The 20,314-nt window shown below is 40.0% G+C and overlaps 12 protein-coding genes across 12 annotated transcripts; 6 read left to right on the forward strand and 6 right to left on the reverse strand.

Moving 5' to 3' along the window:
• Positions 1 to 11: 11 nt before the first annotated feature.
• EROM_101180 (hypothetical protein) lies at positions 12 to 494 on the reverse strand (the record flags this gene model as incomplete). Its single annotated transcript, XM_009267155.1, has 1 exon — positions 12 to 494. The coding sequence occupies one exon, from the start codon at positions 492 to 494 to the stop codon at positions 12 to 14; it is 483 nt and encodes a 160-aa protein (XP_009265430.1).
• Positions 495 to 551: 57 nt separating this feature from the next.
• On the reverse strand, positions 552 to 866 carry EROM_101190 (60S ribosomal protein L44; the record flags this gene model as incomplete). The annotated part of the gene is made up of 1 exon (XM_009267156.1): positions 552 to 866. The coding sequence occupies one exon, from the start codon at positions 864 to 866 to the stop codon at positions 552 to 554; it is 315 nt and encodes a 104-aa protein (XP_009265431.1).
• A 148-nt stretch (positions 867 to 1,014) lies between these two features.
• On the forward strand, positions 1,015 to 1,503 carry EROM_101200 (ubiquitin conjugating enzyme E2; the record flags this gene model as incomplete). The annotated part of the gene is made up of 1 exon (XM_009267157.1): positions 1,015 to 1,503. One exon carries the CDS (start codon positions 1,015 to 1,017, stop codon positions 1,501 to 1,503), a length of 489 nt encoding a protein of 162 aa, XP_009265432.1.
• A 43-nt stretch (positions 1,504 to 1,546) lies between these two features.
• Positions 1,547 to 4,033, reverse strand: EROM_101210 (SNF2 DNA/RNA helicase; the record flags this gene model as incomplete). The annotated part of the gene is made up of 1 exon (XM_009267158.1): positions 1,547 to 4,033. One exon carries the CDS (start codon positions 4,031 to 4,033, stop codon positions 1,547 to 1,549), a length of 2,487 nt encoding a protein of 828 aa, XP_009265433.1.
• A 48-nt stretch (positions 4,034 to 4,081) lies between these two features.
• On the reverse strand, positions 4,082 to 4,645 carry EROM_101220 (Ercc1-like DNA excision repair protein; the record flags this gene model as incomplete). The annotated part of the gene is made up of 1 exon (XM_009267159.1): positions 4,082 to 4,645. The coding sequence occupies one exon, from the start codon at positions 4,643 to 4,645 to the stop codon at positions 4,082 to 4,084; it is 564 nt and encodes a 187-aa protein (XP_009265434.1).
• Positions 4,646 to 4,700: 55 nt separating this feature from the next.
• EROM_101230 (Rrp4-like RNA-binding protein) lies at positions 4,701 to 5,378 on the reverse strand (the record flags this gene model as incomplete). Its single annotated transcript, XM_009267160.1, has 1 exon — positions 4,701 to 5,378. The coding sequence occupies one exon, from the start codon at positions 5,376 to 5,378 to the stop codon at positions 4,701 to 4,703; it is 678 nt and encodes a 225-aa protein (XP_009265435.1).
• A 69-nt stretch (positions 5,379 to 5,447) lies between these two features.
• Positions 5,448 to 6,938, forward strand: EROM_101240 (putative beta-lactamase fold-containingexonuclease; the record flags this gene model as incomplete). The annotated part of the gene is made up of 1 exon (XM_009267161.1): positions 5,448 to 6,938. One exon carries the CDS (start codon positions 5,448 to 5,450, stop codon positions 6,936 to 6,938), a length of 1,491 nt encoding a protein of 496 aa, XP_009265436.1.
• Positions 6,939 to 7,054: 116 nt separating this feature from the next.
• EROM_101250 (hypothetical protein) lies at positions 7,055 to 8,704 on the forward strand (the record flags this gene model as incomplete). Its single annotated transcript, XM_009267162.1, has 1 exon — positions 7,055 to 8,704. One exon carries the CDS (start codon positions 7,055 to 7,057, stop codon positions 8,702 to 8,704), a length of 1,650 nt encoding a protein of 549 aa, XP_009265437.1.
• Positions 8,705 to 8,762: 58 nt separating this feature from the next.
• EROM_101260 (inositol polyphosphate-5-phosphatase) lies at positions 8,763 to 9,731 on the forward strand (the record flags this gene model as incomplete). The annotated part of the gene is made up of 1 exon (XM_009267163.1): positions 8,763 to 9,731. One exon carries the CDS (start codon positions 8,763 to 8,765, stop codon positions 9,729 to 9,731), a length of 969 nt encoding a protein of 322 aa, XP_009265438.1.
• Positions 9,732 to 9,773: 42 nt separating this feature from the next.
• EROM_101270 (ubiquitin-protein ligase) lies at positions 9,774 to 16,985 on the forward strand (the record flags this gene model as incomplete). Its single annotated transcript, XM_009267164.1, has 1 exon — positions 9,774 to 16,985. The coding sequence occupies one exon, from the start codon at positions 9,774 to 9,776 to the stop codon at positions 16,983 to 16,985; it is 7,212 nt and encodes a 2,403-aa protein (XP_009265439.1).
• Positions 16,986 to 17,009: 24 nt separating this feature from the next.
• Positions 17,010 to 18,500, reverse strand: EROM_101280 (hypothetical protein; the record flags this gene model as incomplete). Its single annotated transcript, XM_009267165.1, has 1 exon — positions 17,010 to 18,500. The coding sequence occupies one exon, from the start codon at positions 18,498 to 18,500 to the stop codon at positions 17,010 to 17,012; it is 1,491 nt and encodes a 496-aa protein (XP_009265440.1).
• Positions 18,501 to 18,623: 123 nt separating this feature from the next.
• On the forward strand, positions 18,624 to 20,309 carry EROM_101290 (hypothetical protein; the record flags this gene model as incomplete). Its single annotated transcript, XM_009267166.1, has 1 exon — positions 18,624 to 20,309. One exon carries the CDS (start codon positions 18,624 to 18,626, stop codon positions 20,307 to 20,309), a length of 1,686 nt encoding a protein of 561 aa, XP_009265441.1.
• Between the last annotated feature and the right edge of the window lie 5 nt (positions 20,310 to 20,314).

The raw sequence follows: 20,314 nt of genomic DNA on the forward strand, positions 1-20,314 counted from the left end.
TTTCAAATATACTATCGGACGATAGGAAGACATTCCTTCATGAGGTCAAACAAGGTCTCGTTTTCCATTGCTGCAAGAACCCTGTCCTTGTCATCCAGCTGTTTGTTTAATGCCTTGAAGTTTACATGTCCGTCATTTATTATATGAACTTGAATAAAATGGTTTTTTATGTATCTACTCAGCTGTGCTTTTATACACAGCCCTATCACTGCAGCCATGGAACAATGAGGTATTGTGGGCTTGAACATCACTCTTACGTACTTGATCGGAAGCCCAATACTAAGTGTTGCATCATCCGAATTGATAAGTCCAATACTTATTCTTTCCTTAGACACGACGCCGAGCTGCTCCAGGGTATAAGGATGCTCGGGATCTCTTATGTCTCTGATAAGCTCAAAGACAGTATGGGGAGTAACTTCTTGGAGGGTTCCATTAGATATCTCAAGAGGATATCTTTCCTCTAACGAATTAACAATAAATGGAGACTCGTTCATACATAGGGGCTTTGAACAAGTACAAATGGACTATGGAGCAAAGCTTTAAAAGAGACTTTAATAGATCAATGCTTCTCCTCTTCTCTTCTTTTCTCCACCAAATATCACATGCTTGGCTCTCTTCAAAGGCTTCTGATGGGCAAACTTGCATTTCGTGCATTCCAGCTTTAGTACAAGCTTTTTGGTGACCTTTGCCTTTCTTCGGAGAATCGGCTTTGTCTGTCCACCATAACCCCTTTGCTTTCTAGCATACCTTCTGTTTCCCTGTGCCCTCGGATTGTCCTTAGATTTCTTGGCTTGAGAGACTTTGTGAGTGGAATAGTTACTGCACTTCTTGCAGAATGTATTTCTCGTCTTCGGAATGTTCACCATCTTTCCAAGGGCAAGCCCCAGAGAAGTAATTTTTTCATGAAGCCAATCCTGATGAGGGGAAGCACGAAGAGAATTACTGAGGCTAGGCTAGTGTGCCTCTTGTGCACAGCAAAATTATGGAAATACTGACAGGGCATCCCCCCATAAAATGTCTACCCCGGCGAAGCGAAGGCTGATGAAAGACTTAAAAAGAGTAAGGAAAAACTCGTTTAAAACAATATTTGCTGAGCCTCTGGAGGATGACTTAATGACATGGGTTGCCGTTATCTTTGGACCGGAGTCAACGCCCTTTGAGGGCGGAACATTCAGCTTGGTTTTGGCATTTCCAGAGACATATCCTCAGGACCCTCCAAACGTAAGATTCGTCTCGGAGATGTTCCACCCAAACATTTATCCTAATGGAGAGCTCTGTCTAGATATCTTGAATAATAGGTGGAGCCCAAGCTATGATGTAATGGGGGTCCTTATATCTATACAATCCCTACTCAATGATCCAAATACAGCATCCCCTGCCAATACAGATGCGGCAACTCTATTCTTGTCAAATCCAATCTTATATGCAGAAAAGGTGAAGAATTCAGTTGTAAAGAGCTGGGTGGATGTTGAAAACCTTAGAGATAAATATAAAGGCAGCTAGCTGCTTCTCATACCATATCTGCTGTCCAATTAAAACATTAAGATTAAGCCTTTGGACATACCTTGGATGCTTCGGTCCCTTTGTAAGACTTAACTAGTGTATCAACAAGATGATTGACATGCTTCTGGATATCACTATTTGTTCTTGACAGGAGATAATAATCAAACTTATACTCAGTTAATCCTAGGATATCCTTACGAATGCATTCTACCCAATTAGGGTAATCAATGTACTTCCTATAAAGATTCAACAGGAGGTTGTTGTAGTCACCAAGCTTTGATCGTGTCTTTCCCAGCTTCCTGCTGATATCCTCAAAATCTCTTTCAATTATTTCCCTGATCCTGGATCTCTTCTCCATTTTCCGTTGGCTTCTATTTATAGAACTTATTATCTTCTCTGCATCTCTCAGCTCATTTATTCTTTCCCAGAAGACCTTATGGTATGCCTCCACATCATCTCTGTGGCTTAGTAGCATTGCTATTTTTGGAACATTATCCTTTCCAACCTTCTCCATCGCCTTCACAAAAGATTGGAAGTCTTTCTTTGTCCAATCAAAACCCTGTGATAAAAGCTCTTTCTTTCTAACCATATCACTCTGCGAAAGGACCTTGCCTTCTTCGTAAAGCTTGATCTCCTTCTCCTGTATGTCCTGGAGCTCTCGTGGATAGAATTGATACTCAGGATATTCAATAATTCGCGGCTTGGCTCGGAAGAGAATACTCGCCCTTGAGGACCTCCCATGATTATCTTGGTTGCTTTCAATAAAACTCTCAATCTTCTTGACATTGTAGTCTTCTCCTTCCCAACTGTAGCAATCAATGTTTGTGTTCAATCCATCACTAATCTTGAAGTCACATAGCCTCATATTCATCTCCCGAGTCTTCTCCTCCCCTCTTCTAATTATATCGTCGATACTCTCATCCTTTCCTTCATCCTCCCCAATTTCCATTCCGTTTGCCAAAATATCAATAAGTTCAGACTGACTGACGGTGGAGTTTCTATGATATCTTCCCTGCAGCAAAATGTCATCCAGCCTGAGCTTCTGCAGTGATCTATAAACAATCCTCTCCTCAACAGTATTCTCACTAATCAGCCTGAAGACCACAACTTGCTTCTTTTGCCCTATCCTGTGGGCCCTATCCTGTGCTTGAAGATCCATCTGTGGATTCCAGTCCGAATCAAACAGAACCACCGTGTCGGCAGTAGACAGGTTTATCCCAAGGCCTCCCGCCCTTGTTGTTAGAAGAAATATGAATTTATCACTTCCTTCTGCGTTAAATGCATCTATTGCTTCTGTCCTTTCCCTGTAGGATGTAGATCCGTCAATTCTGCAATATTTATATCCCTTGAATACTGCATAGTCCTCAAGTATATCCAGCATCATCGACATCTGGCTGAAAATGAGAACCCTAGACCCCTTGGCTTTGAAATTGGCCAGCAACTTGTCAAGCATCATCATTTTGCCAGAATTCTCAATTATGTGCTTATCATTGGTGTATGGTTCAGGCTCTGCATCTGGGAACAGATATGGATGATTGCAGCACTTCCTCAACTGCATAACAACATTCATAAGCATTCCCTTTGGGTCTCTTGTATTTCCAAGTGGAGATAGATCCCTTTTCAGAAGCATCCTGTACCACTCCCTCTGCATAGCACTTAACTTCGAATATAGATTGATGATTTTTTTTGGAGGCAGCCCTTTCTCAACATCTATCTTCTCTCTCCTCAAGAAAAAGAGCTGAAGAACACTTCTGATCCTTTTAATGGCTTCTCCATCCCCCTCGTCTATGTTCATCACGTACCTTTCAAACTTCTCGGCATCGTTGAAGATCTCAGGAACTATGAAATTTAGCAACGCCCATAACTCATGAACATTATTCTGAAGAGGTGTTCCTGTAATAAGAAGCCGGTGATCGCAAGAAAAAATCCTAACTATCTTACTAAGAAGGCTGTGCTCGTTTTTTATTCTATGAGCTTCATCTATAATTATGTATGACCAATTAACTGTATTCAGAATATTCTTTGCATTTATACACATCTCATATGTTGTTAAACATGCATCCCATCTCGATGACATAATTTCTTCTGCCTCCTTCCTCATTTCCTTTCGAGAAGAGTAAAACACACGAACCTTGTAATTAGGCATGAACTTCTTAAACTCCCTTTTCCAGTTGGCGAGGGTAGACTTCGGAAGTACAATCAGGTGCTTTTTCTTCTCCTTTCTCACATATCGGATGTATCCAAGAAATGCAATCGTCTGGAGAGTCTTTCCTAATCCCATCTCATCTGCTAGTATACAATTTATAGAATTTTCATGCATATTAATTAGCCAGTTTAATCCCTCAATCTGATAATCTTTAAGCTCATGCAGAATAAACCTAGGACTACTGACAAACGTGTATGGCTCAATAGGCTCGTCATCTCCTCCAATAACCTCCTCGTAGTTTGGTATAAACGCCCTGAAAAATTCGTTGTCACCAATGAAATTTTTGTATTTTTTCAGGAGCTTTGCATTCATCTGAGGGCTCATTCTTCACAAATTTTTCTTCTAAACTACCATATAAGGAAATTCCGCCTCTCACTCAAATTGCATATTAAGGTATTTAATGATCTCCTCAGCCTTGCTTTTTCCTAGACCCTGAATTCTCTCCATCTCTTCAGAAGACTTTCCAAAGAACTTTTGAAGCGTTCCACAATCTTTAAGTATCTGCTGAACATCGCTTTTGTTTACTTTTGGAAAAGAACACAGAAACCCTTCTTCGTCACGGCTTCCCCTTCTTATTATATCAATCGATCTTCTCCCAGCCGCATCAAACCCTTGGATGTATCTAGAGCATTCCTCCACGCTGAATCCCAACACCATTGTCAGGGAGACGGTCCTGAAGAGTTCTCGGATCATCTTACTATAGTTAGGGACATCCACATGAACAAGCAACACCCGCACTTTGTAAGGCTTAAGCTTGTTGATTCTTTTATAAATGTACTCAGGCTTGCAACTGTGAAAGCGAAGAGATAGAAACAGCAAGGCGACAGAGCCATTTACCTCATAGTCAGGTGTTATCGAGTTGTCATAGTGCCAAGTTGCATTTGAGAGATAGTCTAATACACTATTCCCCTTCTGAAGCGGAGAAACCTTTATCATCGATGGGATAATCTCTTGTTTTCCATTATAAAGGTCAAGTACCGACGATAAAAATTTAATGTTGTGCTTCCTTTCCAAGTATTTTTTCCATGTTGATAGATCTATTCTGAGATGCCATTTCCTTCACCTTAGAAACAACCTTGGCCACCTCTACAAATTCTGCAGGGTCCTCATGCCTCCTCCCAATCCATATATATCCATTACATCCAGCAATAACTTTAATGCTATCATTAAAAAGAAACCTGGTTTTGAGTGGTTCAAGCAGGAAGTGGGGCACAAATACTAAGAGTCCCTTGCTTAGCTTCCCATACCTATCATTTCTTGTATGCAGTGCTGCAGTGCCGTTTCTATTGACTTTCTGGATCTCAGACACAACAAGATCGTTGATATCAAAAAAGCTCCTCATGGACATCTCGTCGGACTCCTGCTTACGGCGCTGGACCGCTCCAGGAAGATTGATCGCAGACAGTCCTAGATAAACATCTGATCTGCTGTTTAGGTCTATCTTCCACTTCTTGTTATGAATCCCGACAACCCTACCTATAACAACATTACCAACCTCCGGGGTGTATTTCATAGGGAACACGGGATCTATGGCTACAAGCTTGTTAGTAATCCTTACCTTCCCAAAGTATGTCGACACTATATGGCTGTCTTTGAGCTGTGTTCCATGGCCTCTTATATATCCATCACTCTCTAGCACTTCCTCCCCAGGTAGAAACAAGGCCTTCATCGGGGCATGGATGGAGCATCCAAATAATCACCCAGATGGCCACAAATACTCTTTTATTCAAGCCCTGAGATGAATGTCGTTCCGCTTGGTGCAGGGCAGGATGTCGGGAGATCATGCGTCCTTGTCACCATTGGAGGAAGGACAATAATGTTTGATTGTGGGATGCATATGGGATTCAATGACGAACGCAGATTCCCTGACTTTTCATATATCTCGAAGACTAAAAGCTTTGACAAGGCCATAGATTGCGTAGTAATTTCACACTTCCATCTAGATCATTGCGGAGCCCTCCCGTACTTCACAGAGGTTTGTGGATATAACGGGCCGGTTTATATGACCTTACCAACCAAGGAAGTCTGTCCAGTTCTATTGGATGACTTTAGAAAAATAGTCGAAGGAAAGGGAGATAGCATTTTCACATACCAGGACATACTCAACTGTATGAAAAAAGTCACTACAATTAATATGAACGAGACATATAAGCATGATGAGGACTTCTACATCACACCATACTATGCAGGGCATGTTCTAGGAGCTGCAATGTTCCATGTTGTTGTTGGAGACCAGTCTGTTGTATACACAGGAGACTATAGCACAACGCCTGATAAGCATCTAGGCCCTGCATCAATCAAGTGCGTTCGGCCGGATCTGCTGATCACAGAATCGACATATGGTTCGATAACTAGAGACTGCAGAAGAGTCAAAGAAAGAGAATTTCTTAAAGCTGTTTCTGACTGCATAGCGAGAGGAGGGCGTGTTCTGATTCCTATATTTGCATTGGGAAGGGCACAGGAGCTATGCCTGCTGCTGGATGGATACTGGGAAAGAACTGGACTAAAGATACCTGTTTACTTTTCCAGTGGGCTAACCGAGAAGGCAAACGAGATCTACAAAAAGTTTATTAGCTATACAAACGAAACTGTCAAAAGAAAGATATTTGAAAGGAATGTGTTTGAATACAAGCATATAAAGCCTTTTCAGAAGTATTACATGGAGAACAAGGGACCCATGGTCTTGTTTGCATCACCGGGGATGCTTCACTCTGGGATGTCCCTCAGGATGTTCAAGGAATGGTGTGAGGATGAGAAAAACCTTGTGATAATACCTGGATATTGTGTCAGGGGAACGATAGGGGAAAAGGTTCTGAACGGAGCAAAAAGATTAGAGGTTCTTGGAGAGGAGAAGGACATAAGGCTGGAAGTCAGGAACCTGGCATTTAGTGCGCATGCAGATGCACAAGGGATCTTGAATGTAATAGAACAGTGTAGCCCAAGGAATGTGATGCTTGTCCATGGAGAAAGGTCTCGAATGAAGCAGCTCAAAAGAAACATCGAGGAAAGATTTGGGATTCCAACATTTCTTCCACCCAATGGAACACTTATAAACATTCCATCGAAAAATACCATTAACCTGAGAATAAGAAAGGAGAGCATTTCTAAGTATTTCAAGCCAAGCTTGTCAAAAAGCAAAGTTTCTCTAAGGATGAAGCTATCTTCGGAAAAAAAGGGGAATTATATCGATGTCATGAGTTGCGAGGAGTACATTGAAGATAATACTTAGACGTGGGTAGAATCGCATTTTAGTTGCTTGAAATAAGATGGGAGAAAACTTAAAACATTTGGTTTGAAAATAGTGTGAAACAAAGACCGTATAAATTGTGTATACAGTGAAAGATTATGGAAAAAGATGATTTTAGATGGCTTGAAGGAGATGGAGAAACAGAGGCCGAAGAGTTTACTCCTGCACCTTCCAGGACATCCTCAGTGAATTATATAATAGACTCTACTGGAGGGATATTCTATTCCGTCTTTGTCATCTCTTTAGTGGCAAGGCTCATTACATATGTCTTCGGACTTAATCCATATGCATTTGGCTTAGACTTCAACCTAATACTTTTAAGCACTATTGTTATATCTTTGCTGTTTATCCTTCTTTCAATAGCAAGAGAGACCATAACGTTCATGGGCTTGACTCTTGGGATTGTTGAGAACTCAGATGTATATGCAAAGATACAAAGGCTTGTGATGGTTTCTGTCTGGTTTGGTGCAAGTTTATACTGGGTGAACTATGTGAGAATGGCCTATGGGTATGACCTTAACATTCCTCGGAAGGTTCTTGTCTCTGGGATGATAACATGTATAGCATACTCTATTATAAGTGTTGTTATGGGGTACTTTGAAAGTTTTTTCCTGAAGAAGACACTCAGCACCAAGCTGAGCGATGTACAAGGGACTGAGAGAATAGTGTGTGCAATGAAAAATTACAGATATGATGTTTCTGAATCAGTGAGTAGCAGGACCCCGGAATGCTCATGCAAGGATGTGTTTTGTTTTAGAGTATCAGCGAGCATTGGAAGCAGAGAGTCGAGGAAGGAGAGTAGAGAAGAGGGATTTCATTTGTTTGCGGGGGGTCTTGTGATAAATCCTCCTGAGATTCATGGAATTATGGATGCCAAAACTCTTGCAAGAGATGTTTTTACCAAAGCAAGTAATGGGAAAGATTCTCTCTCGTTTAGTGATTTCAGCACTATTTTCCCAACACCACAAGACGCTCTGAATGCATTTGCCTTCTTTGATTCAAGTAACGAAAGAACTATTTCAAAGAAGGTATTTCATGATACAATGATACATTTCTACATGGAAAGGGTGAATCTTGAGAAGAATGTAATGAGAGCAGAGAAATTTATTAGCATAGTTACAAGTGCCATCAATACGGTTGTGGCTGTCTTTCTCTGCTTCATTTATCTCATAATTTTTGGAATTCCACCTAAGGAGTTGTTAACATTGACACTTAGTGGATCTCTTGCATTCAGCTTCATTGCAAGTAAGATAATTCCGGATTTGTACCGTGGCTTTATGATGCTTACAACACATCCATTTGATGTGGGTGATGATGTCACAATTGACGGAGTAGATTATAGAGTTTATGAGTTTGGATTGACAAGTACATCTCTGATTGGCGAGAACGGGGGAAAGATAAAGTTTCTGAACAGTGATCTCTGGAAGAAGAAGCTTGTTAACATGACAAGAGCACCCGAAAAGATAATTATGTTCAACTTCAATCTGAATCCTGACATAAAGGTCGAGGAGTTTGGGCGGTTTAAAAGTCTAATACACGAGTTCATCAGGAAAAGACCCTTCGACTATGACGATTCTTTCTCTATTCAGGCAAAGACAGAAGGTTTTTCAAGCATTGATGTCCTAAGCTGCACAATGATCCTAAGGTGTAAGAACTACAAGACTAAGTCGAAGAAGTTCGTTCTTAGAATCGAGATGACCTCGTTTCTGAGATCATTGGTGGCAGACATGGGCATCGGGGTGAAATGAACCCTGGGTACATGCAATAAATTCACGGTATTTATTTAAGATCCTTATTTTTGAAGATATGCTTGTGACTGTTCTGTCGTGGAATGTAAATAACAAAGAAGGGGTTGGAGATGCCATTCCGAAGATATTAGGGCACACCAACTCCGACATGATACTGATATCGCTACAAGAACACTTCGATGTTTATAGTAGCGTAATAAAGCCTGTTTTGAAGATGTATCCGTCCTATAGAGTGATTTCTGTTGACAGAGTCTTTGGACTATGGTCCATTGTACTGTCAAAAGAAAGATACACTGCAAGCACCATAAGGATGGGTTTTGGACCATTAGGACTCATTAACAAGGGTGTGTGTGTGACCAAGATATCGAATGGGGTTATATTCATAAGCTGCCATTTGTCTGCACACCAGGAGAATAACAAAAAGAGATTGAAGGAGATCAGGAAAATATTTGAATGTATTTGTGATGAAGAGTCTCTAAAAAGTACTGACACTGTTATCCTTGCTGGAGATATGAACTTCAGGATTTCTGGAGGGCTAAAAAATCTCGACTATTCGAAGGCAAAGGAGAACGATCAATGCAACGAATTTAAGAGGGCCTATCCGTCATTCTCAGAGGGCATAATAGATTTCAAGCCAACCTACAAATACATTGTGGCCACCAATGAGCTGTGCAGTGAGAGACAACCATCGTGGTGTGACAGAGTATTCGTGTCAACATCCTATACAAGCACGTTCAATGCATATAGATCGGCTTACAATGTGAAGATAAGTGACCACAAGCCTATTGTTTGTGTGTTTGAGGTAGGTGGCAAGAGAATAGATAGAACGGCTATCCCAATGGTTGGATACAATGGGCATCAAGTCATACGTGGATTTACAAGATTTTACTGTGGTATCTATGAATATCGAAACACTGCTTTTGTATGTCTTTTGGTGTTAGTACTGTATCTGATGCTTATAAGGTCCAAAACTATTCCAGGACTTAGTAGTCTATTCAGAAGATTTGGTCCTGGAGCATATTACTGATAAAGGTTGTTTTTGTATTTTTGATTCTATAAAAGCCCCTTAATGGAGGAAAGGTTTGAATGGAGAAGAATGGGGTCCCCCCTTGAAGAGAAGCTACATGAATATATCCAAAGTATAATTGAAGAAGAAGACCTTGCATGTATTTCAGAGAAGATTTCTGTTTACTTTGACGCATGGCCATTCAAAGACTTTTCTCTCAGATGCTGGAGAGAACTCAGTGATAAGCTCCTGAGTATCCTCTCCATTGAGGAGAAGAAATATTTTTCTGAAGGTATACAACTGATGAAGATATCCTCGGAAGACAAGAGCCTGGTGATTGCAATTCTTAAGCTTTTTCAAAGGATATTTGGATATTCAAAACAAAGGCATCCTCTTGATATTTCTACTCAAATTATGAGGTTTATATATGCAATGGATCTAGACATTGCAATTGAATCATACAAGGTGCTTACATTCTGCCTCAATTATTCTATAGGCCTGGATGAATTTTCTAATGACCACGCCATTCTCTTCAAGTGTCTAGGGGTTGACCTCGGCGAACCGAATGGAGAAAGAGCTTTTGGCCTTTCTGACAAAGCTTTTATAAACATACCTGAAAGTCTTGGAGATGGAGATATGTTCAGCATTCTTAAGAAGCATTCCGATGAATATGGAAAAGGAAATCTTGTGTTTGAACTTCGACGAAGAATGAATTCCACAGACACAGATGGCCTGAATGCATTGAATACTCTTGGAACATGTGTATTTCTGATACTTGCTAAGGGAGAAGGTGTTTTTGATGAGGTCGTTGGAAGGGTTGATTCCTTAGAGATTTGGAGGCTTACAAGTGGAGAATTATCTGAGAACATGGAATTTGCGATTATGAATCTTTTGGACATACTTATCTATGACGAGTTTGATTTTGCAAGGATTTCTAGAATTCTCGAGCTGAATAATAGCCACGGGTTCTTTTATAGAAGATTTGCAAATGGATTTAATGAATGGAACTTTGAAAGGCACATGGTGTTTCTTGTTTACAGCACCCTTGTAGGAAGCCAGAAATCGAAGTATCTCAAGATGAACATACTCATGGAGGTATTGCCAAGATTCTGTGAATGCTCACCAGATGTTCGGTATCATCTTCTTCGTGTGATAAAGATGCATTGCAAGGAGTCAAATTCAAAAGGCATTTCTGAATTTATTTCTAAAAACGGAGTGAAGATCTTAACAGAGTATCTTGAGCATGCAGAGGAATACGATATAGATGAAAACATAAACCTCAGGTACGCATTTAGGATACTGAGCGATATTTATATGGATGAAAGAAACAGGGCAGAGGTAGGAAATTTTGAAGATAGTGCCTTTCTTGACATTACTGTTGCAACAATCAAAAAACTTTGTCTTCTCGATGCCCGTCTTGTATCTGTATGCGTGGGGATACTATCTTCTTTCATGTTTGATGAGCCATTGAATTTTCCAGTATTCATGAAAAAGGGAGCAGGCATTGTATTGAGGACACAGTTATCAGTTGAACCCAGTATGGAGTATGTCTCTGCATTTATTTCTTATATCGATGCATTTTCCTTGAATCTTAAGTTCCAGAATAAGATAGTAGAGGGAGAGTATCTTTTTAAGTTGTTAGTGGTGTGTAGAGAAGGAGAATTCTTGGGGTCTATGAATGGCACCAATAAGATAATGTCTTTGCTGAATGTCCTTATAATGCATCATCCTGTATTCAAGCAAGATATCTTGAAGTTTTACGCTCATGGGATTAATTACTTAAAAGCCCTCTGTGGGACAAAAGCAGATGGGTGTCTTACGCAGAGGGAATACTATATCGAAATTTTCAACAACCTCTTCAGTCTTATTGAAAAGATGGAGGTCTATCCAGAAAGGGAGGATTCTGTGGCGTTCTTCGATGAAATATTTGACCTTGTTATCAATCCAAAATATTCCTGCAGCATACAAAACCTCTTTAAGGGGTCTTTTAGCGAGGTCTATCGGATGATTTACAAAGAGGCTAGATCTTCTTTAGATAAGCCTCTCGAGCAACTTATTCTTGATACAAAAAGAATTGTAGAACTTTATAAGGCTGATGAAGGGGGAGTTGTAGGATACTGGGGAAGGAACGCCCATACGGAACAGAAGAAAGAAGTTGATGACTTGATGTTTTCTTATGACAACCAGATTGCCTTGGGTTGTATTTTGTGTGAGGACTTTATGGAACTGGCAGGAAATGAAGTAAAGGAAAGTTTGTTTAAGATGATGGCAGGGTTGAATCTCGCGGCCATCCGATTGAATGGGATTTTTCTCTCCCTCTGTAACCTTGAAGAACATAGGTTTTTATCTACTTACAGATCGATAAGGGTTAAGCTCGAGGAGAGCACAGCAAAAGAAGACAGTAGGCTTTACGTATTACAGTCGATATATCTTTGCAACCTGTTTCTACTTCAGAAAATGTATCCCGGGATGATTGAGGCGTCATTTGACATAACTATTGAGTATGTTGAGAAATTAGTGGGGATAATGATTCTAGAAGGAAATGACTCGATTGTTCTGGGACTTAGAATCATAGAAAGATTGAGCACGTGTTTCAAAGAAGAGCATTATGGAGCAATATCTAGAGAGGAGTTTATAAGGTGTTTGCTTGTGCCTCACCCTAACAGTGAAAGACTGGGGGCTGTTGTGAGTTTCTTTGTATCCCAGTTATCATCAAGAATGAGCTCCAGCCCAGAGTTAAGGTATATGTTCTTGCAGTACTTGAAAAGCGTGGATGTCAAGGATCCTATAGATGCTCGGGAAATTGAATTGGGCAGCATGATTATCGAAGGGATTGGGAAGATGTTTGGTGATTCCAGTGGGCTTTCAAGACCACTGTCAGACATTGAAATGAACATGATTCTTGATATTTACGAAAAGTTCTATATATCGCCTTTGTGTGGGAGGTTGATGATCAGGAGAATAATAAGATCGTCAAAATTTACCATGAGGTTGGTCAAGATTAGGGCGTTTTCATCATTCCAATACTTTCTGATGAAGGATGAAAAGGTGTATGACCATGGGTGTTTTATTATGAATAGATTCTTTGAATACTCAGATGAATTCATCGACATGGCTAGTACCATCCTTCTGTTTGCTACCGTTGGGCGATGTCCTCACAAAATCGATATCAAGGAACTTGGGAAGAAGATTTCTGGGCTTATTACATCGGATGTCTCTTCATCAAAGATATTGTTTTTTTTAATCATGTACCTTAGATTGATACACCAGTTGAAGATGCCTAAACTCTATTCTCTTGGATTTGAGAAGTTGATTCCGCGAGTAAAGACGTGTGATGAAATGATGCTAATGAGAATACTTCTCACCTATGTTGTGAATCCAGACATTGGCAGTGTTCTGAATGGGGTTAACTTTCCTTCAAGAAGAATCAAAGCAAAAGACGGAGATTTCTTGAAATCCCATGATTTTCTGATATATAGGGACTACGATCTTTTTGTTGAGAAGTGCTTGAAAAAGTCTGGTCTTGTGTCTAAAAGCTCCGTTTGCCTTAAACATGGATGCCATAGAATCCACTTTAGAGAAGGAAAAGATGAATCCTATGAAAGTGATAAGATAGAAACATCCAAATTTTTCATCAGAGAGCTTGTTCTTCTCCTAGACACCCAGGATTGTTTTGGATTAGCGATTCAGCTACTTTGTGAGATTATGTTTAATAATCCATTTCTGCTGTATGATATATGTAGATATCAAGTCCTAAACACTATATACGAGAAATGCATTAGGAAGGTGGATTTATCGGCTAAGCAGAAAATGATTGGAGAGTCTCATTGGGGGGTGATGTTGTTTGTGATTGGGCTTTATTCTGAAGTTCTTCTGTCCAAATCAAACAGCAGTCTAGAAAAACAACCAGACAAGGAAGCAAGACTTCCATCTGTATGTGATTTTCTTCTTGAAAAGATCGAAGATGGTTCTAAAGAAGACTTTCTGAATGCGTCGTTTATACTTATCAGGAGCCTAACACCATTATTTATTCTGAGACATGAGAATGAGGAAGATACAACTATGGAGAAGTTTAGAGAAAGTTCTATCTTTATGGGATCTGCGGGAATTTTCGAGAAGATGATAAAGAGGATAATAACGATTGATGAGGTTGATTCCAATTACAGCATGTGCATTCAGCATTCATTGGATTATCTTGGTAGAGCCTTTAGGTATTGCTATGGAGACATCCTCCAAGATCTAGATGATTATGGAGATGATGAATCCCATGTCGAATACTACAGCCTTGCTTCTGAAGACCAGATGTTTGATGAAAGCAGTTTTGACTCTGACGAGAGCTATTTTGATGATTCACCATTTCATGATTTGGAAGAGGACAGAAACACAAGGTCTGATGAGACAGAGAGCTCCTCTCAATCAGAGAATGCCGTGTTCATTAAGAGCATAGAGAACGACCACGAGATACCAACAACAATGTACTTGCTTAACTCTGAGTATTACACCGTTTCTGCAGAGTGTAGAGATGAGATTGAAGTTTTGATCAGCAAGAAGCTCTATTCAGACCTGATTGATAAAAACACAAACTACTATGATTGGGATGGTGGCTGTATACAAAAAGACATGGTGTGTGAAGCAGACAGGCCAATTGTTCGGTCCAAAAATTCTGAGAGCTATCCGAACGAAGATTCCGAGGAAAGCTACGCAGATGACAAAGAAAGAAGAATATGGGATTTTGGATTGGTTTTGGAGGAGGGCAGTGAAGAGGATTTGAATGAAGGAGCGGATATCCAAAACACATTAAGCAGTAGGGGGATAGAAGAGAATGAGGACATGGGGTCATCAGAATCAGATGTCGGATCACAAAATGGAGAGATCCCATCACTTGACCCTGAAGTTCTCAATAGTATGGGACAGTATGAGCTAAAGGAAGTATTGAAGGCCTACTTTGATGAAAGAAGAGCTCTGTCTCTTACCTATGTGCCTCTACATGTAAGCTTCTATGATAGACTTTCTTCTAATGTAAGGCCTGTCTTTGAAGAAATGGAGAGAGTATATAGGGAGAGCTTTTTCTATGACATCAGGAGTGAGTCTACAAAAGAAAGTGATGAGGAGACTATTGAGGTCAAGGGCAATCTTCTCGAGATGGATCTCCTAACATTCGAGAAGTTTATTAGGAAATCTATCACTGAAAAGGAGTTTCCATTTGCTAAAGGCTGGAAGTTAGTTGATGCATTATCAAAGGATGTAAAAATGAAGAAGGTCGTTTTTGAGGTATCCGAAGCCATGATTTCTTCTCTTGTGGCATCCAAAGAAGATAGCCTTAGCAGCCATGATGCAGTGAAATTCAGAAGAACACTCTGTTTGCTTCTCAGCGTTGTTAAAAGCTCATTGAGATACTACGATTATTTCCAAGAGAACCCGGAGATCATAGATAAGATCTTTACTCTTCTCGGAAGGGTTAAGCTGACGAACGACCTTCTAAGGTTGGTAACGGATTTCAGTGTTGTCTTTAGAAAGGACAGCGGTCTTGTTTTTGGCAGAAATGCCGATCTGAGAAGCATTCTTGAATGTTTTGGCAGAATGGTTGACTCCGAGTGTTTTAATCTTCTTGAAGAATTCATAAACAATACTGCAGATCATTTTTGCACAAGGTTTTTGGATGTCATTTTGGTGGAAATAAGAAGGCAGTTCTCTACCCTCTCTCAGGACATTACTACAGGCTTTCCTTCTGATAGATTTTTAGAGAACCAGAAGATATTTCTAAGGCTTTGGAAGATGCTGGCAAAGATTGTGGGGAAAAACGGCAAGATTGATAGGAAAAGAGATGATCTTCTTATAGGCTTGATGTTTGACCCCTTTTGGAACATCTTCTTTGAGAAACAGAAATACAAGGATTCCATTGAGGATCTGATCAGTGTGTCCGATGTTTACGAGGCTTTTTTCATTCTTGGAAAGGTTTTTGAGAATAGAGCAGAGGCTCCAGACAATGGAGAAAGATGCAATGCATTTAAATCACTCTATAAAAATACCATAGAGACTCAGACCAATCAGATCAACTTGCTTGTTGATGAAAAACCAGAAAAATTTTTTAGGAACTTTAATAGGCTCATAAGCCATTCGATATTAACATTCAGTAACAAGAAGAAATACTTGTCCAGAATACTCTGTGTAGAAGGGACAGACAAGCCTTCATCCTCCTACAGAGTGTATGTAGACAGAAATGATGTGCTGAGGAGCTCTTATTTTCAGGTGATGGCAAAAAGTCCTGAGGAGTTCAGAACAAGAAGATTGGAGATCAAACTCACCGGAGAAGAAGGATTAGACTATGGAGGATTGACAAGGGAGTGGCTTGTTTTATTAGCAAAGGATCTGCTTGATCCAAACTTTGCTTTATTTGAGTTTTCTACTGGAGACAAAACAACAACAGTCCCTTGTAAGAATAGCTATGTTAATCCCGAGCACCTGTCATACTTCAAGTTTGTCGGGAGAATAGTGGCAAAAGCTATAATGGATGGAAACTTCATAAATCTTCACCTGTCCAAGTTCATTTACAAACATATTCTTGGAAAGAATTGTGATCTGCAGGACCTAGAGTCCACAGACCCTGAATTCTACAAATCGCTTGCTTGGATAAGGGATAATCACGTTGATGAGTCCTTAGGATTAACATTCTCCTTTGACGATGTAAACTTTGGTATTCATAGAACTGCCGAGTTGATAGAAGGTGGTGCAAATGTCTTTGTCAATGATACAAACAAGACAGAATATATAAATCTGGCGACACAATACAGACTTTTCAATGGAATTGAGCTTCAACTATCTGCACTAAAATCCGGGTTGTTTGAGATATTAGGAAACGAGGCTCTCGAGATGTTCGATGAGAATGAACTCGAGCTTCTAATCTGTGGAATCCCAGATATAGATATTGACGATTGGAAGTCCAATACTCTGTACTATGGATATACAGAAAGCTCAAAGACAGTCATTTGGTTCTGGAAGGCTGTGAAGAGTTTCAACTCTGTAAACCGTGCGAAGCTTTTACAGTTCGTAACGGGAACATCCACCTTGCCTTTTGAAGGGTTTTCACATCTTCAAGGAAATAACGAGGTGCAGAAGTTCTCCATTCATAGGGTTTCAGACCGAATGGATAGTCTCCCCACCGCTCATACATGCTTTAACCAGCTTGTGCTTCCAGAATATTCTTCATATGAAAGTCTCCTGAAATACTTGACACTAGCCATCAATGAATGCTCCACAGGTTTTGGCTTCATTTAAAAATAAAAAACGCTCAATATGAATTTATTTGGGTTCTTGGTAAAGTTTTGAAATGCTATTTTTCAGGTCCCCATAATCTCCTTTGTACTTCTTATTTTTCAGGGCATCATTGACAGTCTTTTCAACGTCACTAGCCAGTTTTTCTCCAAGCCCTTTGGGAAGATGGTATCTCCCCTGACTCTCAATGTTCTTGTCAAGAAACAAGGTGATGTCTTCTTCCTTTCTCTTTGAAATCTCCTTCTTCCACACTCCTAGAACATCCTCGAGATTAATCTCAATCATTTTCTCTATAGGAATTCCTTCGATATTCTTCAGATAGTTTCGGAAGATGTAGATATTATTTATGATGTACATAGACTTTGGAATTCCCTTTAGAGTTTCTGCCAAAAACAGTATCTTTTCAACTGTCTTGGCACTGAACTTCTCAAAGATGTCCTGGGAGGCTTCCAACTCAAAGTCCTTTCCGTATTTCGATACAAAAACCTCAGAAACATTCCTATGGTCATAGAAGGCATCCAGTGCTCTCTTCATCTTCAAGCATAGCTCTTCTGTGCCGCAATGCTTGTTAGGCTCCATCATCATATCTAAATCCTCGAAGTATCTAAGAATACTATTACATATAATCTTATGAATACTATCCTTAAACACAAAAAGCTCCTCCACTACTCCGATCCTCTTATCTCCAGAATAGTTGAGCTGGTCATTCAGCATGATCAAAGCCGGGATATTAGAAATATCCTCTTCCTTTTCCATCTTCATAAGATTGTCTGCTATTGCTCTTTTCAGCCCGATTATAAACATCTTTAGTAGCCCGATATTTGTAACTTCGGAGTTCTCCTTCCCAAGTATATTGTTATTCATTTTAATGATACCCAATAGAAACTTCTCCAGGTTTGTGGTTCTCTCAAGTAGTATCTTGATGTCTGTTCCTATGTCATCGAACCCTAGTGTGGAATAGACTGTATCTGTATACTTACTCATAAACCTTCTTCTGTTACCATTCGAAAGAAGAAAGGCTGCAAACTCTCGGAATTCTGGCTTGTATTCACCGCTTCTTCTCAAAGATCCAAAGAAGGATTCAGAAATTCCATCCATCGTCTTTTCAATAAACTCGTTCAAAGAGTTGATCTCTAAACCCACAATTTTAACTTCTCTATACTCTTTAAGCACACTGCTCATATCAATAAGTGTCTGAGCAGATTCCATCACTTTCTTTTCCAGGAGCATTTTCAAGTCTCGCGGGAGAAATCTTTTTTCAGACTCTCCAAACACCTTAATCACCTTAGACTTTTCCTTCTCTATGGTTTCCTTTGTTAATATAAATGAATTGTAGAATGACAAAAGTTTACCAATATTTTTCTTTGGGTTGATGTAGGGCCTAAATCCATCAATAACACTTAGCTGAAGCCTTTCCACTAGTGAGCTCAGCCTGTTTGCCTGCGTCTCTATTTCCCTTGAAATCTCGGCACATTTCTTAAGCTTATGTAGAATATTTGGGTTTTCAGGCATTCCCATGGGTTATTGGAGCAAGAAATTCAGAAAGTTTCTCTTCTGACATGATTGGTAAAGGCAAAACAAAATACCAATCATTACATACTTCCTTTATTATTGCTTTCAAGATTCAATCCCTTATCAACAATGGTGGACTTCAGCGCTTCCAGAAAGACATTGCTCACAGGATTCATACTGCTAGCATACTCGGACATCCTTAACAACAGAACATACGATCTTGTTGGAGTGGATCAAGGATACACAACCTTCAAGGGTTATCACTACAACTCCGAGAAAGACATGTATGACGAGGTGTTCAGCTATAAACACAAGGAAAAGATTCATCTGGTTATTCCAGGAGACTTCACAGGGACTGGCAATGTGAGCTATGTTCTTGTCACGAAGAAGGGCCCTGGGAAGTTCAACATCTACATGTACTTTTTGGATCAGGACGAAGCAAAGTATCTTGGAGAATCGACCGCAGCTCCATTTCTCTATGCTTGTCCTGAAGATCTACGCCCTCAGATGCTTATACAATATAGTGATGGACTCAAGAAAGTTAGAATTGATGAAGATAGAAACATAGTCAAGGACCCTGCTGATGAGTATGGAAAACTTCACCGTGATCATACCTCTGCATTTGTTGAGCTTGATGGGTCCATGAAAGCCTGTCTCTGTCTTGTTGTTGATGATGGGGATGGAGGAAAGCTTCTGAGGGTTCTAAGCAATAGAAATGGGGAGTTCGTGAACTATTTTGAGATGAGATTACCTAATGAAATAGGGCCCATAGTCTTCGGTGACTTCAATGGGAATGGAATGAATGACATGGGGTTTGTTCAGAAAAGTGGGGAGAAGTATCTTCTGAAGATATATTTTAATACGACATCCAGGGTTGATGAAGGAGGCAAGAGACTTCTCGGAGGGTTTCTTCCACATCAGGTCGATAGTACGGTGTTTTCTGAGGGAAATATGAAGGTCATAGATCTGGGCGAAGTATTTCCAAACTGTACACCAGTACTAAAGTCTGAGGACCACTTTGAGGGCCTACCCTATGGAATATTCAATGCAGATCTTAAAGCAAAAGGAAGACAGGACTTCTTTATCATAATGAAGGATATAGACAACAGCACCAAGGTTGGAGTTCTTGAAAACAACTCTGTTCCAGATGACATTCGGTTTGAGAAGGCAGTGTATAATGAAGATCTATTCAATCTCAAAAATGTTATCTCAATAAGCTGCTGTGATTACAACAACAAGGGACGAGAAGCCGTGTTTTTGAATAGAGTTGTGGATAACAGTGCAGTTGTGGAGGCTTATAAGAACGATTTATCTAAAGAAAATCTAAAGCTAAGCCTGTCCACAATCCATCCTGGGCAGCAGAAATACGGGTCTGTTGTTCCAGGGGTGTCGTACTTGGTGTCCTATGGAGACGGAGAGAGAATTATAATTTCAAATCAAATGCCTTATAGCACATTCGTACATCTGAAACATCATGTGGCCTATATTGGCCTGGGGACAATCAATCTTATAGTTGACAGCCTGATGATAGGAACCCCAGGAAAAAGTGGAAGTCCATATGGCGGCCCTTATGTGATTGATTCGATAGCAATCCCAAATACAGATTTAGTTGTGTACCTGGGAAAGAACGAGAAGTACACTGTGGAAGCACACTTCATTGTTGGAGAACACTTCAAAACCATTATCGGCACATTACTTATAGTTGCAGGAGTTAATCTCGCCTTCATACTTTTACTCCAATACAGAGATAGAAGAAGAATGATCAGGGCAAAGAACATGGACAAGCTTCACCCATTATTCTCTACACTGCAATAATGAAA

The sequence above is a fragment of the Encephalitozoon romaleae genome, chromosome X (assembly GCF_000280035.1).
Source record: "Encephalitozoon romaleae SJ-2008 chromosome X, complete sequence".
In the NCBI taxonomy this organism is placed as follows: Eukaryota; Fungi; Microsporidia; family Unikaryonidae; genus Encephalitozoon; species Encephalitozoon romaleae.